General features: G+C 43.0%; 1 protein-coding gene across 1 annotated transcript in view; it reads right to left on the bottom strand.

Moving 5' to 3' along the window:
• sptbn5 (spectrin, beta, non-erythrocytic 5) overlaps positions 1-12007 on the bottom strand; it is a 59881-nt gene that overhangs the window by 9328 nt on the left and 38546 nt on the right. The window contains exons 50-73 of the mRNA XM_084742186.1: positions 11725-11846; positions 11522-11636; positions 11326-11439; positions 10409-10530; positions 9911-10073; positions 9591-9779; positions 8887-8964; positions 8601-8773; positions 8338-8428; positions 6889-7035; positions 6464-6601; positions 5569-5736; positions 5351-5439; positions 4409-4595; positions 3759-3827; positions 3433-3576; positions 3157-3353; positions 1958-2162; positions 1363-1542; positions 1133-1288; positions 820-1037; positions 536-725; positions 286-462; positions 49-156 (exon numbers count right to left, since the gene is read on the bottom strand). Coding sequence (XP_084598312.1) covers positions 49-156; positions 286-462; positions 536-725; positions 820-1037; positions 1133-1288; positions 1363-1542; positions 1958-2162; positions 3157-3353; positions 3433-3576; positions 3759-3827; positions 4409-4595; positions 5351-5439; positions 5569-5736; positions 6464-6601; positions 6889-7035; positions 8338-8428; positions 8601-8773; positions 8887-8964; positions 9591-9779; positions 9911-10073; positions 10409-10530; positions 11326-11439; positions 11522-11636; positions 11725-11846 — 3540 coding nt within the window. The remainder of the gene's footprint in view (positions 1-48; positions 157-285; positions 463-535; positions 726-819; positions 1038-1132; positions 1289-1362; positions 1543-1957; positions 2163-3156; positions 3354-3432; positions 3577-3758; positions 3828-4408; positions 4596-5350; positions 5440-5568; positions 5737-6463; positions 6602-6888; positions 7036-8337; positions 8429-8600; positions 8774-8886; positions 8965-9590; positions 9780-9910; positions 10074-10408; positions 10531-11325; positions 11440-11521; positions 11637-11724; positions 11847-12007) is intronic.

Genomic DNA, 12007 nt, shown 5'->3' with positions numbered 1-12007 from the left:
AAGAGAAAACAATGTTTGATAGATTTTTTTCTAAAGTTACCAACCAACCTGTGTTTTCTTCTTCTGCAGTGCGATGAAGCGGTCGCTCTGAGCCTGGATCATGGCCTCCAAGTCCTCCTGTCTCTTCAGAAGCTCCATAACATCCGACACAGAGTCCTGGAGGAACCAAAAGTACAGAAAGATTTAATGGCACATATCTGAAAGTCTCGATGACGTCTTTCTGCACTTCCAGGTTTAACAGAGATGGCCTGTTAAGTCAATGTCCTCGGTGAGGTGTAGACCCACCCCGTAGTCCTCAGCCATCAGTGTGTTTTCGTAGGAGCTCAGCCAGCGCTCTGCCTGCTCCAGCTCCTTCTGCAGGAGGGAAATCTCCAGCTCCTCCTCATACAGGAGCCTGGTCTCCTCCCAAAGTTTCTCCACCCGTTGCTCCAGCTCCTCCAGCTCACAGACACGCTCCTCCACCTGGGAGGACAGATCGGTTTTTAGCATTAGGATTCTCTTTCAGAACGTCAGGTTTTATATCTTAAGATTTTACCTCCTGAGACATGAAGTGTCCCTCCTCTATCAGACGTCTCCCCTTCTCTTTCAAAGCCTGTGATTTGCTGAGCTGTCTGTCGATCTGGGCGCGGTACTCCTCGTGGTTTTTAATGAGCTGCTCCAGGTCAGCTCCCTCCACGCTCAGACCCTCCCCACGTACCAGAGACAGCATCTCCCTCAGCCAGGCCCTGAGACACGAGACAGATGTCCACAACCCCAACTAGTCAGTGGAGAATTGACACAAAGTTGAGTTTGTAAGGACACAGACTGATAAGAACCTACATGAGTTCAGTCCACTGTGATAAATATCTCTGCACGTCTTCAGCTTGTCCCAGTCTGGCGCGGCACTGGGAGGCCTTGTCCTGGATGCTGGACCAGCAGACCTCCAGCTCCTCCAGCCTCTGCGTCACAGCGGTTCTGGCCTGAGGTTGCCGTCTGCTCAGAGCACGGCCCTCCTCTCTGCTCCTGGTCACCTCCTCAGAGATCAGAACCAGGTCCCTCTGAGGACAGAAACCAACAACAAAACCGCAGGTAAACAGACAAGCCTGGAGGTCAGTGAACTGATTAAAGGAGCAAAACCGTCACCATTTCGTACCTCCAGTGCCTCGTGTTGTCTCAGCAGAGTCTGGATAGAGTTCAGGTCCTGGTCTTGGTCCTCTGAGTCCAGCACAGCCTCCTTCTCTGCCATCCAGCCCTTCAGCTCATCCACATCGTGATGAAACTGATGAATCTCCCTCGCTGACTGCAGACTCTGGAGGACAGAAGACAGACAGTCACCCTCACCACCACAGCTCTGTTTGTCCTGCACCGTTCACCACCTTGTACCTGTTCTCTGGTCCTGATGCTGCTGTTAAGCTCCTCCCACAGCCTGCTGAGGGCCTCGTCCCTCCTCCGGGCCTGACCGTCCTGCTGCAGCCCTCTGCCCAGCTGCTGGACCGACGTCAGCCGGCTCCGACCCAGACCAGACATGTCGGACACCAGAACCTCCAACTTCTTCTGAAGGACCTGCAGGTGGAGGGACGAACAACAAAATGAGGACAGTGTGACACTACCAATACCAAAACTTTTTAACATGTTTTTCATCAAACAAAAGAAGCCAAATACAAGCTAAATACAAGCAGTCATGCAAAGACTTATTCAGTTTACTGTCAGAAAGGAGTAAAGAAACGAAAAAAAGGCCTGAGCTATTATTATTGGCGTATCTATATACTAAGTGTATATATGAGGTATCATAAGACGGGAAGGCTGGGACGAGCTGGTTGACATGCTAACTCCAGAAGATATCTCCTCAAAACAGTACAAAGACGTCTTTCTTCGTATTTCCTTTTCTGATGTTTTAAATTAAAATTCTTACATAAAGATCCTTTAATCTACAGACATAGCAGCCGGATGGTTTATCTTGTAACTTGTTTTGACTCACCTCTACGTCTTCCAGATCTTGTCCACAGTCCTTGGACTCTGCCACAGCCTTCTTGGAGGTCAGCCATGTTTGTAGTTCGTTAGCTTCTCTCTCAAACACGTAAAGGCGGAGCTGATCCTCCAGAGCAGTGCGGCGAGTGTGCGAGAGTCGGAGGAGAGTCTCGAAGCGTTCAAGGACACCTGGGAGAGACTCAGTGACCAGGTGGCTGAGAGACACAGGAACATGATACTTTTCAAATTAAAACACAAAACATTCAGAGATTTCTAAAGATAAAAAACAAAACTTAATGGGCTACGAATATTTTTTCATATGTAATTCTTCTGTCGATATTTATTTATATTTTTGAAAAATCGAATTATTTATTGCTCCTTATTTTATCCCTATTGCTTTTGCTTGAATGAACACATGAATCCTGCCAGGAGTGAGAACTCAGCCTGGATAAGAAAACCCAACAAAAGCCAGTTAATTAACAGCTTTGCCCTTCAAGGAATAGCAAGAGCAATAAAGAAAAGAATGGAGGAAAATAAAGGGATAAAAAAAGTTTTTAAAAAGCCTTGTGTCTGGGACCTAAGTCTTATTTTTTGTCTAAAAAGATAAATAATCCTGTCATTTTTTAGCATTAGAAAAGTAATCTCAATTTGAGAAAATATATCTAACTATACATCTGATATTGAGCTATGTTTAAACAATAACAAGCTACCTTTTACATTATTAAGAGAACCTGGTCTGGTCTGAACAACACACAGAGCAAAATACAGACACACACTGCAGCTCATTAACACATTACAGTTTAAAATGACCTGCATGACAGAGAACAGAACTCAGAGTCATTTCAGATCTAAATACAAACTACTAATACTTTTTCTCTAAATGTTGTATTAAAATTTGCTTGTGTGTTACACTAAGCTTTTAATTATTGATCAGTTTTATCAAGAAACTAAAATATTCTGTTTCAAGAAAATGTGTCTTATTTTGATATAAATAAAAAATTACAGAAATACATCAACAAATAAATGTGAAAACAACTGAAAATGCAATAATTATTCTTTGATATTTGTTCTATTTGTCTTTATATTTCCACATTTATGATCTTATTCTTTCACAGATATTTTTTTCTTTTTTATGAGTTTACAGGTGTGTGTGTGTGTGTGTGTGTGTGTGTGTGTATACACATCATTGTGGTGTGTGTGTGTTTTTACCTGTTGGGATGTCTGAGGTGCTGCAGCGAGGCTCCGTTCTCCTGCAGTCTCTCCACCGTCCTCCTCTGGTTCTCCAGTTCCACGTCCACAGAGTCCAGCCTCCTCAGCAGAGCCTCCGTCGCCTCCTCGCTCCTCCCACAGTCCCGAGACTCCAAACCTGCCCGCTGCTCCTCCATCCACAGCTCCAGCTCAGACACCTACACACACACACGCACACACACATTAATGAAGTGAAACACAATAAACACACACACTAAGGTTTATATAAAGGTTTACCTCAGTGAGGAAAGTGTGGATGCTGAGCGCCTCTTGCAGGAGTTTGCTTTTCTTCTCCGCCTCCGTCAGCAGCTCCTCGTGGAGACTCTTCAGCTCCCTCAGACGCTCCCGGATGTCATGAGATGCAAAGTGACGACCTCTGACCTGCGAGGGCCAAAATAAAGCTAATGTCTTATTTATTTCTTTATTTCTCACACACCCTCAATATTATTACAGATATATGATAATCATTACAATTACAATAATTCACAGCAAATTTGAACCATGAAATGTTTCTATATGAAAAAATACTTTTTTTTCTCCACCAATGAGTGATGTTTCCTCACCAGACTATGCCCCGCCTCCTGAACCGCCTGGACCAATGGGGAGCGGCTTGAGATCTCCTGCATCACAGCCTGAAACAAACAATCAAAAGAAATCATTTTTATTTGAAACATTTACCTACTTATTTACTTGCATAGCGACTGAAAGGCTTAAATGTGCAATCAGACAAAAAGCCATGTTTTTCACAGACAGAATCATTTCTTACATCCTTGGAAAAGACCTGATTTTGTAAATGTACTGGATGTAACTAATTACTGAATGAGACTGTACCCCAACCCCCCGCCCCTTTTTGTTTTTGTTTATTCAGTTTTTTTCCTAATTACATTAATGTATTTTCTTTTTCCCAGTTGATACACAGGCATGTATGTGTACATTTATATACATGGGTATGTGTGTATATGTATCAATAGTACTTATTTTTATTGATGATACTATCATTATTGGTGCATCTTCATTGATGACTCAGAGTTTATCAGTGGGTGGGGATGGGAGGGAGTGAATTCATGGTGAAGAAGTGATGAACCACATTCAAAAACAAAAAAAAATGTAATTCAAAGAAAAGAATGTGTGTGTGTGTGTCTGTGTGTGTGTGTGTGTGTGTGTGTGTGTGTGTGTGTGTGTGTGTGTGTGTGTGTGTGTGTGTGTTTGTCACCTGGTGTTTGGTGAGCAGCTGCTGGGTGGTGCTCAGGGAACTCCCCCAGTCTTTAGCAGTGATGGAAGGCAGCCTGTCGCTCAGCCAGGCCACCTCCTCCTCCAGGTCTCTGTAGAACTGGAACAGAACCTGCCACGCCTCCAGGGTTTCCCTCCGACTCTGCAGGGGCTCCGCCAGACTGTTGTACCTGACAGAACAGAGAGCATCCCTGTGATTAAAACCTCTGAGCACAATGTAAATTCTCTGGTCTGCAGTGCTGTTTATCCATCCAGATAGTTTTGGTTTGAGTTGCAGAGGTTTGAAGATACCAGCTGTAGAGATGTCGGACTTCTCTCAAATAAAATGGAACTAAATGGAACTCAGCTTGTGATGCTCAAAGCACCAAATAAATATATTTTAAATATACAATTAACAAAAAGTTTGTGTAAAATGAGCAGTTACAATGAATTTTTAGAAAATTATTTCCTGTGGTTTTTGCATCAGAGATGAAATTTCCTTATTCTTTTAGGGACTTTTTATACCTTTCTCTGTCTGTACTGTGTTTTTTTTTTTTTTTTAATAATCATATATAGTTAATAGTCTTCTTTTGTGATAAATTCAGTGTTTTCTTCTCCCTGATACTTGCCCTTTCCTCTGTTATCTCTTTGGTTGCTTGAACTGTGTACTTTTCTAATGCAGGACGAGGCTGTTTAGCAGACAGTGAAGGCTCTGTGAATGAAGCTCATGGTCTTCAACTTGAGATTTCAGAAGTTTCTGTTTTAAATAATAATCTAAACAATTTAATTAAATTTTCTTCACAGAAATGAGACACAGGCCAACTTTATAGTTCTTTAAAGAAGTTTTCTTACAAATCAAAGAGGCCTCACAAGCCCCTGCAAAGCTTTGATGAGGGTTGGGAACCAGTGATTTACACCACAGCCAGATTTCTCACAGTTCTCAGACCTGTTGATGGTGTGAGCCACTCTGGTCTGGATCTCCTCAGCCAGGAAGTTTCCCTGAGAGTGGAAGATCTTCGCTGTTTCCACCAGACCCTGTTCAAACAAAACACTCAATATAAATACAGTCGTTTATTAAATCGTCCTGAGATTTTAGACATCAGCTGGTCTGAAAAAAAAATCAAACTGTCAGCAGCAGTAAAACAGGAAGTGGACACTGTGTACCTGTATTCTGTCTCTGTGTCCGTCCACCTCCTCCTCAAGACCCTGCAGAGCCTTCAGCAGCCTGTTGATAGACGGCAGGTCACTTCCACAGTCCTCATTGGCCAGTTCTCTCTCCACTGATGCCACACACTCCTCCATGTCGTCCAGTGAACGCTCGAACTGCAGCGCCTGAACACACACACTGAAGGGTTAACCCAGTGACACTGCATCAGTTTAACTGTTTTCCTCTGCACACAGTTTATTACAAAATAAGAAGACTGAGCCAGCAGCTTCTCCACAACACACTCTCGTCCAGCGGCGCAGTTCACACCCACACAGCCGACAATGAGTGCTCTGAGTTGGGTCAGAGATAAACAGCCTGCAGAGTCAGACTCTTTGCACTGTTTTCACACAGTGAATTAAGTATTTAAGACTGAATGACGTGTTTTAAATAATATCAAGATCTTTATGCTATTAAGCAATATACAATATAAACTCAAGAAAAATCTAAACACAACACTTTTTGGTCCAATTTTTTATAAGCTAAAGTCAAAGATCTCAGGCTGTGCACAAAAAAGGTTTACTGATCTCAGATTTGTTCATAAATATGTTACAATCCATGTTAGTGAGCACTTCTCCTTTGCCAAGATACTATTTTGTGACAGACACAACATGAGGTCAAAGTCAGGGCCCGCCCTACTCTGCCTCTGATCGGCTGGTATTTGTTGCCTTTGTTGGTTGTGCTATATGAGTGATATATTAGATTTATTTTTTAAATGATCAATAAAAGTAATAAACTAAACTAAACTCACAGCGGGTCAATCTGCAGCATTCAGACTGCAGACTGAATGAGAAATGAAGTGTGTGTGTGTGTGTGTGTGTGTGTGTGTGTGTGTGTGTGTGTGTGTGTGTGTACCTGGTAAGCCTCCTGCAGTCTGGTCTTCTTCTCCTTACAGTTGTGGATCAGAGCATCCCAGCTGCCGATCAGCTCTTTGAGTCGAGGTCGAACCTTCACTTCAGCTGAGTGAAACTCCGACAGCAGCTTCTCTCCCTCCTGCAGAGACGTGACATCACCACTCAGGTCAAACACACACTTCCTGTCAGGTGACTACAGTCCATCTCAAACTTTACTGTCCAGAAAAGAAAAACTCTTCAACAAACTGGGATCTAACTGCTGCTTTGATACACAATCAAAGTCAAAAACAGACAGCACTGACGCACACTGATGTTACACGGTTTAACACACACACACACACACACACACACACACACACACACGCGCACGCGCACGCACACGCACACACACACGCACACACGCACACACGCACACGCACACTCCACCTTGGTGACTGTGTCCACTCTGTAGCGGTTGGCGAGGATCTCGGCCTCGAAGCTCTGATGTTTCAGCACTTTGGCCTGAAGGTTGGTTGGTTCCCTCCAGCTCTCGTCCAACGCCACGGCATTACGCTCATTCAGCCACACAGACACCTGGAACACACACACACACACACACACACACATTACTGCACACACCTGGAGTTCAGCAGAAAAAAGAAAGAGAACAGATTTAGAGAAGTTGGAGACACAAAGCAGGATGGAAGAGTCTGATACAATAGAGAAGGTTAGAGTCCAGTAGAGTCCAGTAGACCTCTGAGGAGCCCAGCATGTCAGAGTACAGCAGAGTGAAGGAGGGTTCAGTATAGTAGCCTGTGCCACTAAAGTCTACAGCAGTGGACAATTAAGAATCATTAACTATTGCATCCAAGATAGAAAACAAAAAAAAAAAAAAACTCTGCAGATTTAATGACTGTTTATTCAGAAAGAAAATCATGTCAATATGTGGATTGAGAAGGAACAGAAAATTTACCTGATGGAACAAATCACATACTACTTGCCCCTTCAAAAAGAAGTATTTATGAAAAGATGGAGCCCTGCCATCGCCATATTAACATAGTGAGGTGATCTAAATCCTCAAATACATCCTGAATTATACATGTATCTTTATCTTTCCAACCTGACACACCTCTTGATGCATACACACACACAGACCCTTACCTTTTCTCTTTTATTTATTTATTCATTTTTGTTTATCATCTTTTCCTAATTTATGCCTTTGTTTTATTCTAAACACTTTAAGCTGGGGTGTGTTTGTTTTATTTTAATTTAACTTTGTTTGTCCATAAACCATATAGATACAGATGTAAAAAAAAAAAAAAAGAAGAAGAAGAAGAAGACAAAAAACAGCAGGAAAAGTTGTAAAAATGATTGTATAAGTTGCTGAAACTGAAATAAAAACAAAGTAAAAAAAAAATCACTGACCTAAATAAACCTTACACAGGCCTGGCCTGACCTTACACAGACAACATATACGGCTGTTTTTCTGCTGAGGAAGGTCTGAAACTTCCCAGCATGCACCACTGAATTTGCAGCCTCCTACCTCCAAGATCCTGATTGGCCATTTCATATTAGGGAAATCAGCAGAGCTCATCTTTAACCCTTTGAATCTATTTTTTCATGCAGAACTGGTTTTGTTTGCATGTTTTCTCTATCGGCACTGCACTGCAATTCATAATTGATTTTATGTGACTGTGCTGTCAATGTGAAATGAACAGTCAGATGTCTCCTTAATGTTTTATACATTACACAAACATTTATGTTTCTGTGATGTTTTTATCTTATTTTATGCAACGCAACAGACTGTAGCAAGACAAATTTCCCTTTGAGGACAATAAAGTTTCCTTGAACTGTAACTGTAGACTTGAGTTATCTTAGCTTACAACGGCTGAGTACCTGGTAGCTGCTGGACAAGAACTGCTGCAGCTGCAGTGATTGATCCAGAGCTTTGTGACGAGATCTGCTCTGCTGTTGCAGCTGGCTCCGCCTACATACACAGACAGACAGACAGGTAATCAGGATCACTTTTTAGTTTTTCTTCTGATAATTTTATTTTTATCTCTGAAAAGCAACAACTAATAGTCCTGTAACTGTTTCCACACAGAATGACTCAAACTAGATCAGAAAAGTGGTCTGATGATGTCAGAGGACGTCATCACCTTGTGACGAGCGTTCTGCTCTTTGCTTTGATGTTGTCAGAATCGTAGTGCTTCTGTTGGATCATCTTCTGGGCCAGTTTCTCCACCTCATCCAGCTGCTCCACCTGAGCCTCCACAGCCTCCTCAAACTGAGCCTGTTTCCTCTGCAGAGTCTCCACCTCCGTCAACGAGCTCTGCACCAACACAACACGACAGGCTGCTGCTCAGCTGGATCACATTCATGCAGATTTATTGAAATATTCTGGTTTTTGTTTCCAAATTAGAGGAACCAACAGGTGGATCTTACCCCCAGGTCCTGATTGGACAGGAAGGCCTCCTTGTTGCTGAGCCAGCTCTCACACTGCTCTACAGAAGCCAAGAAGACCTGAGGGAGGGAGAACCAGACAGTACAACAGTTACATTAACCCAAAAATCAGTGCTACTGGGGATGCACCCATCATGGGTTTTTTTGCCGCTGATCCAGTTTGCTAATCGTCTATAAGCCATATTGGCTGATACCAGTCTGTTTTTTTGTTAGATCAGTATTTGGTGGTCACCTTGATATTGAGCCAAACTGGACCACTAATACCAAACATTAATCGGTGTAGCAGGTGATTCAGCTGCTGGCAAGTGGAACTTAATAAGAGCCTATGAATTTGTGGAATCAGTGAGTTTTTACAACATGTTCCTGCAAACGTGTCACAATAAAAGCCTTGCTAATGAATGAAGGGTTTTTGCCCAATGAAACACCAGAAAGCTTTAAATTTGGAACACAAACAGGAAAGAGTTGAGTTTCCATTAACCATCATGCAGTAACTTTAACAGAGCAAACAGGAGCAGGAAAAAAACAAGCCTTTGTACTTCTGCTTCTTCTGACAAAATATAGCAGGCTACCTTTCCAGCAAACAGACGGGAAAAGACTCTGCACTGTAACTCAAACACAAGAATTTAATTTTATATTCAAAGTATTTTTCACCCATTATCTCTGTAAAGTTAGCCTGAGACCATCACCTGCAGGGTTCGGGCCTGCTCCAGGGTCATGCTGCGCTTCAGCCAGGCTCGGTCCAGTTCAGATTTGGCTTCCTCCAGCTGGTTCAGGGCCTTCTGGATCTCTGCCTTCGAACTGTGACCCGACCGGATCAGACCCTGACCGAAGTCCCGAACAGAGTCGATGCGCTCGGCACGGGCGTCGATCTCCGTCTGCACAAACAGCACAGTTCATCTGACATACTGTATCATTAACCAGGTGAAAGAGAACTGTAACACACACACACACACACACACACACACACACACACACACAGAGAGAGCAGGTAGGAGACGACTCTCACCTTCCAGTCCTGATGCTCAATGATGAGCCGGTCGGCCTCAGATCTGGTCTTTGGAAGGCCTTTCTCTGCCATCTCACTGCTCTGTTTGACACTCCACTCCAGCAGGAGGCGCTGGTTGGCTTTGAACAGCTGCAGCTGGTGGGCCTCCTGCAGCTTCTCCTTCCTAAAAAACAAAATCTCTTTATTTTAGGTCTTTATTTTAAGATTTTTGGAAGCTTTTGTCTGTTCAGAAACACCAAAAGAGGCGTTATTATGGATCTCACTGCTTTTCTTGGCATAACCTGCCCTACACTGCCTCTGATATTCTTAACCTAACCAATCAGAGCCAGAGGGGCAGGTCTTAAAAAAGTAAAGCAGTGGGATTCATAATAGCACCCAACAGACTTACGGGTACTGCTCTAGAAAACTTACCATCTCAAGTTTATTGACAAAGATGACAGCACTTAAATCATTTAATTTTAGTTTAAATTCATGGTATTACAATAAAATCTCCCTCACCTGAGTTTCACCTCCTTGTCCAGAGTCTTCAGAGCTTTCTGGACCTCCTTCTGTTTGTTCTTCAGCTTGTCGCTCATCACTGATCGAGCCTTCAGGTGATCTGAGACCTCCTTCTCCAGGGCCTGAGCAGATCAGACAGGGAGGACAGTCCATCATTAACACCTCTAAATGTCTTTGTCCATGCTCAGTCAGTTTCCTCTGTGTCCCTTCACCCTCTGTGTCACACATTACATGGCCATGAGGCCTCCTAAAGTGGTTACTCCCTTGTTGCATTTTCAAAACATGGTGGTAGAGAACATACTACACTTTAAACTCACATCACTGACAGTTTAAGATGACTTCAGGACTTCACACACATCAATCAGTCAACAACTACACATGACAAAAAAGTCATATTGCAATTATTTTGACTGAAACTGCAATACAATTAGTGGAATTGGTCAGTTTTGCATCACAATTTTCATGTTCACTGAAAATCATGATGATGTGATATTTATTGAGGTCTGAACAAAACAAACATACATGTTTTCTTTCATCTGAGAAAAAGAAAAAGATTTTTAGGTCAGGACATCTCCGCAGGTCTACAGTAAGATTATGTTTTCTCACTGGTTTGACTTTTATTTGTGGGGGATACAATGTGAACTTTCAACCATGGTGACAGGGAAGATTCAGGCTCTCCTTCATGTCAATTCAAAATAAATCAGGAAATCAATACTGGACTGCAGGTTAAACAGCTCGACAGCTTTTTCAAGTCACTCATGTGAGGAACTTCCAGGGTTTTTTTAATAATCATATGACATTGTACAAAATCATAAATTAGATCAAGAACTAAGTCTGCACACTACCATTTTTAAAAATATACCCATCCACCCTTGGTTGGGAGACACTTAAGTCTTTAAAAAAGCTCTCCAACTGACCTTTGACCTCTCCTGGATGACCCCGGCCTCTCTCTCTGTTTCCTCATGGCGTCTGATCAGGTTCTCCACGCTGTCCACGTCAACACCACAGTCCTGACCCTGCAGCAGCAGCATCTGCAGAGACAGAGGACATCCTGTATGTGAGTCTCAGGCGGAGATCTGACGTGTAGTTTGAAGGTAGAATCAGATGACTGACCTTCTCATTGGCTCTGTCTCTGACCTCCTCCAGCTCTCTGATGAGGGCGTGGACCACCAGTGCCCCCTCCAGCTTCTTCTTGTAATTATTTAGATCTCCGTGAAACTTACTCCACCTGGAAGAGACGAGACATTTAGAGCAAAACTGAGAAAACAACAACACAAACAAACAACCACAGAGGTGAGATTAAACACCAGTGTTACCTGTCGTTGAGTTGTTGTCTCCTCTGTTTGACAGTGACAAGTTCATCAGCGATTTGCCTCTTCTCCAGTTTGGCTGCCAGTCTGTTGATGGCTGTGATGTGAGCGTCGTCCACCGTCACATCCTAAAGATTGAGAACAAAACAGAAGATGAAATGATGACTGTGGCTACAACCTTCCAGACTCGTACAGTTATCGGTCAGCTGTGTGGAGGTGAAGAAAGGAGTCAGGGTTTGACCGTCTCTCTCAGCTCTCTTTTCTTTCTTCACACAACTTTTCACTTTTC

Source organism: Lutjanus erythropterus, chromosome 18 (genome assembly GCF_056507025.1).
Source record: "Lutjanus erythropterus isolate fLutEry1 chromosome 18, fLutEry1.hap2, whole genome shotgun sequence".
NCBI lineage: Eukaryota > Metazoa > Chordata > Actinopteri > Lutjaniformes > Lutjanidae > Lutjanus > Lutjanus erythropterus.
This window is presented reverse-complemented; position numbering and strand designations above follow the sequence as displayed.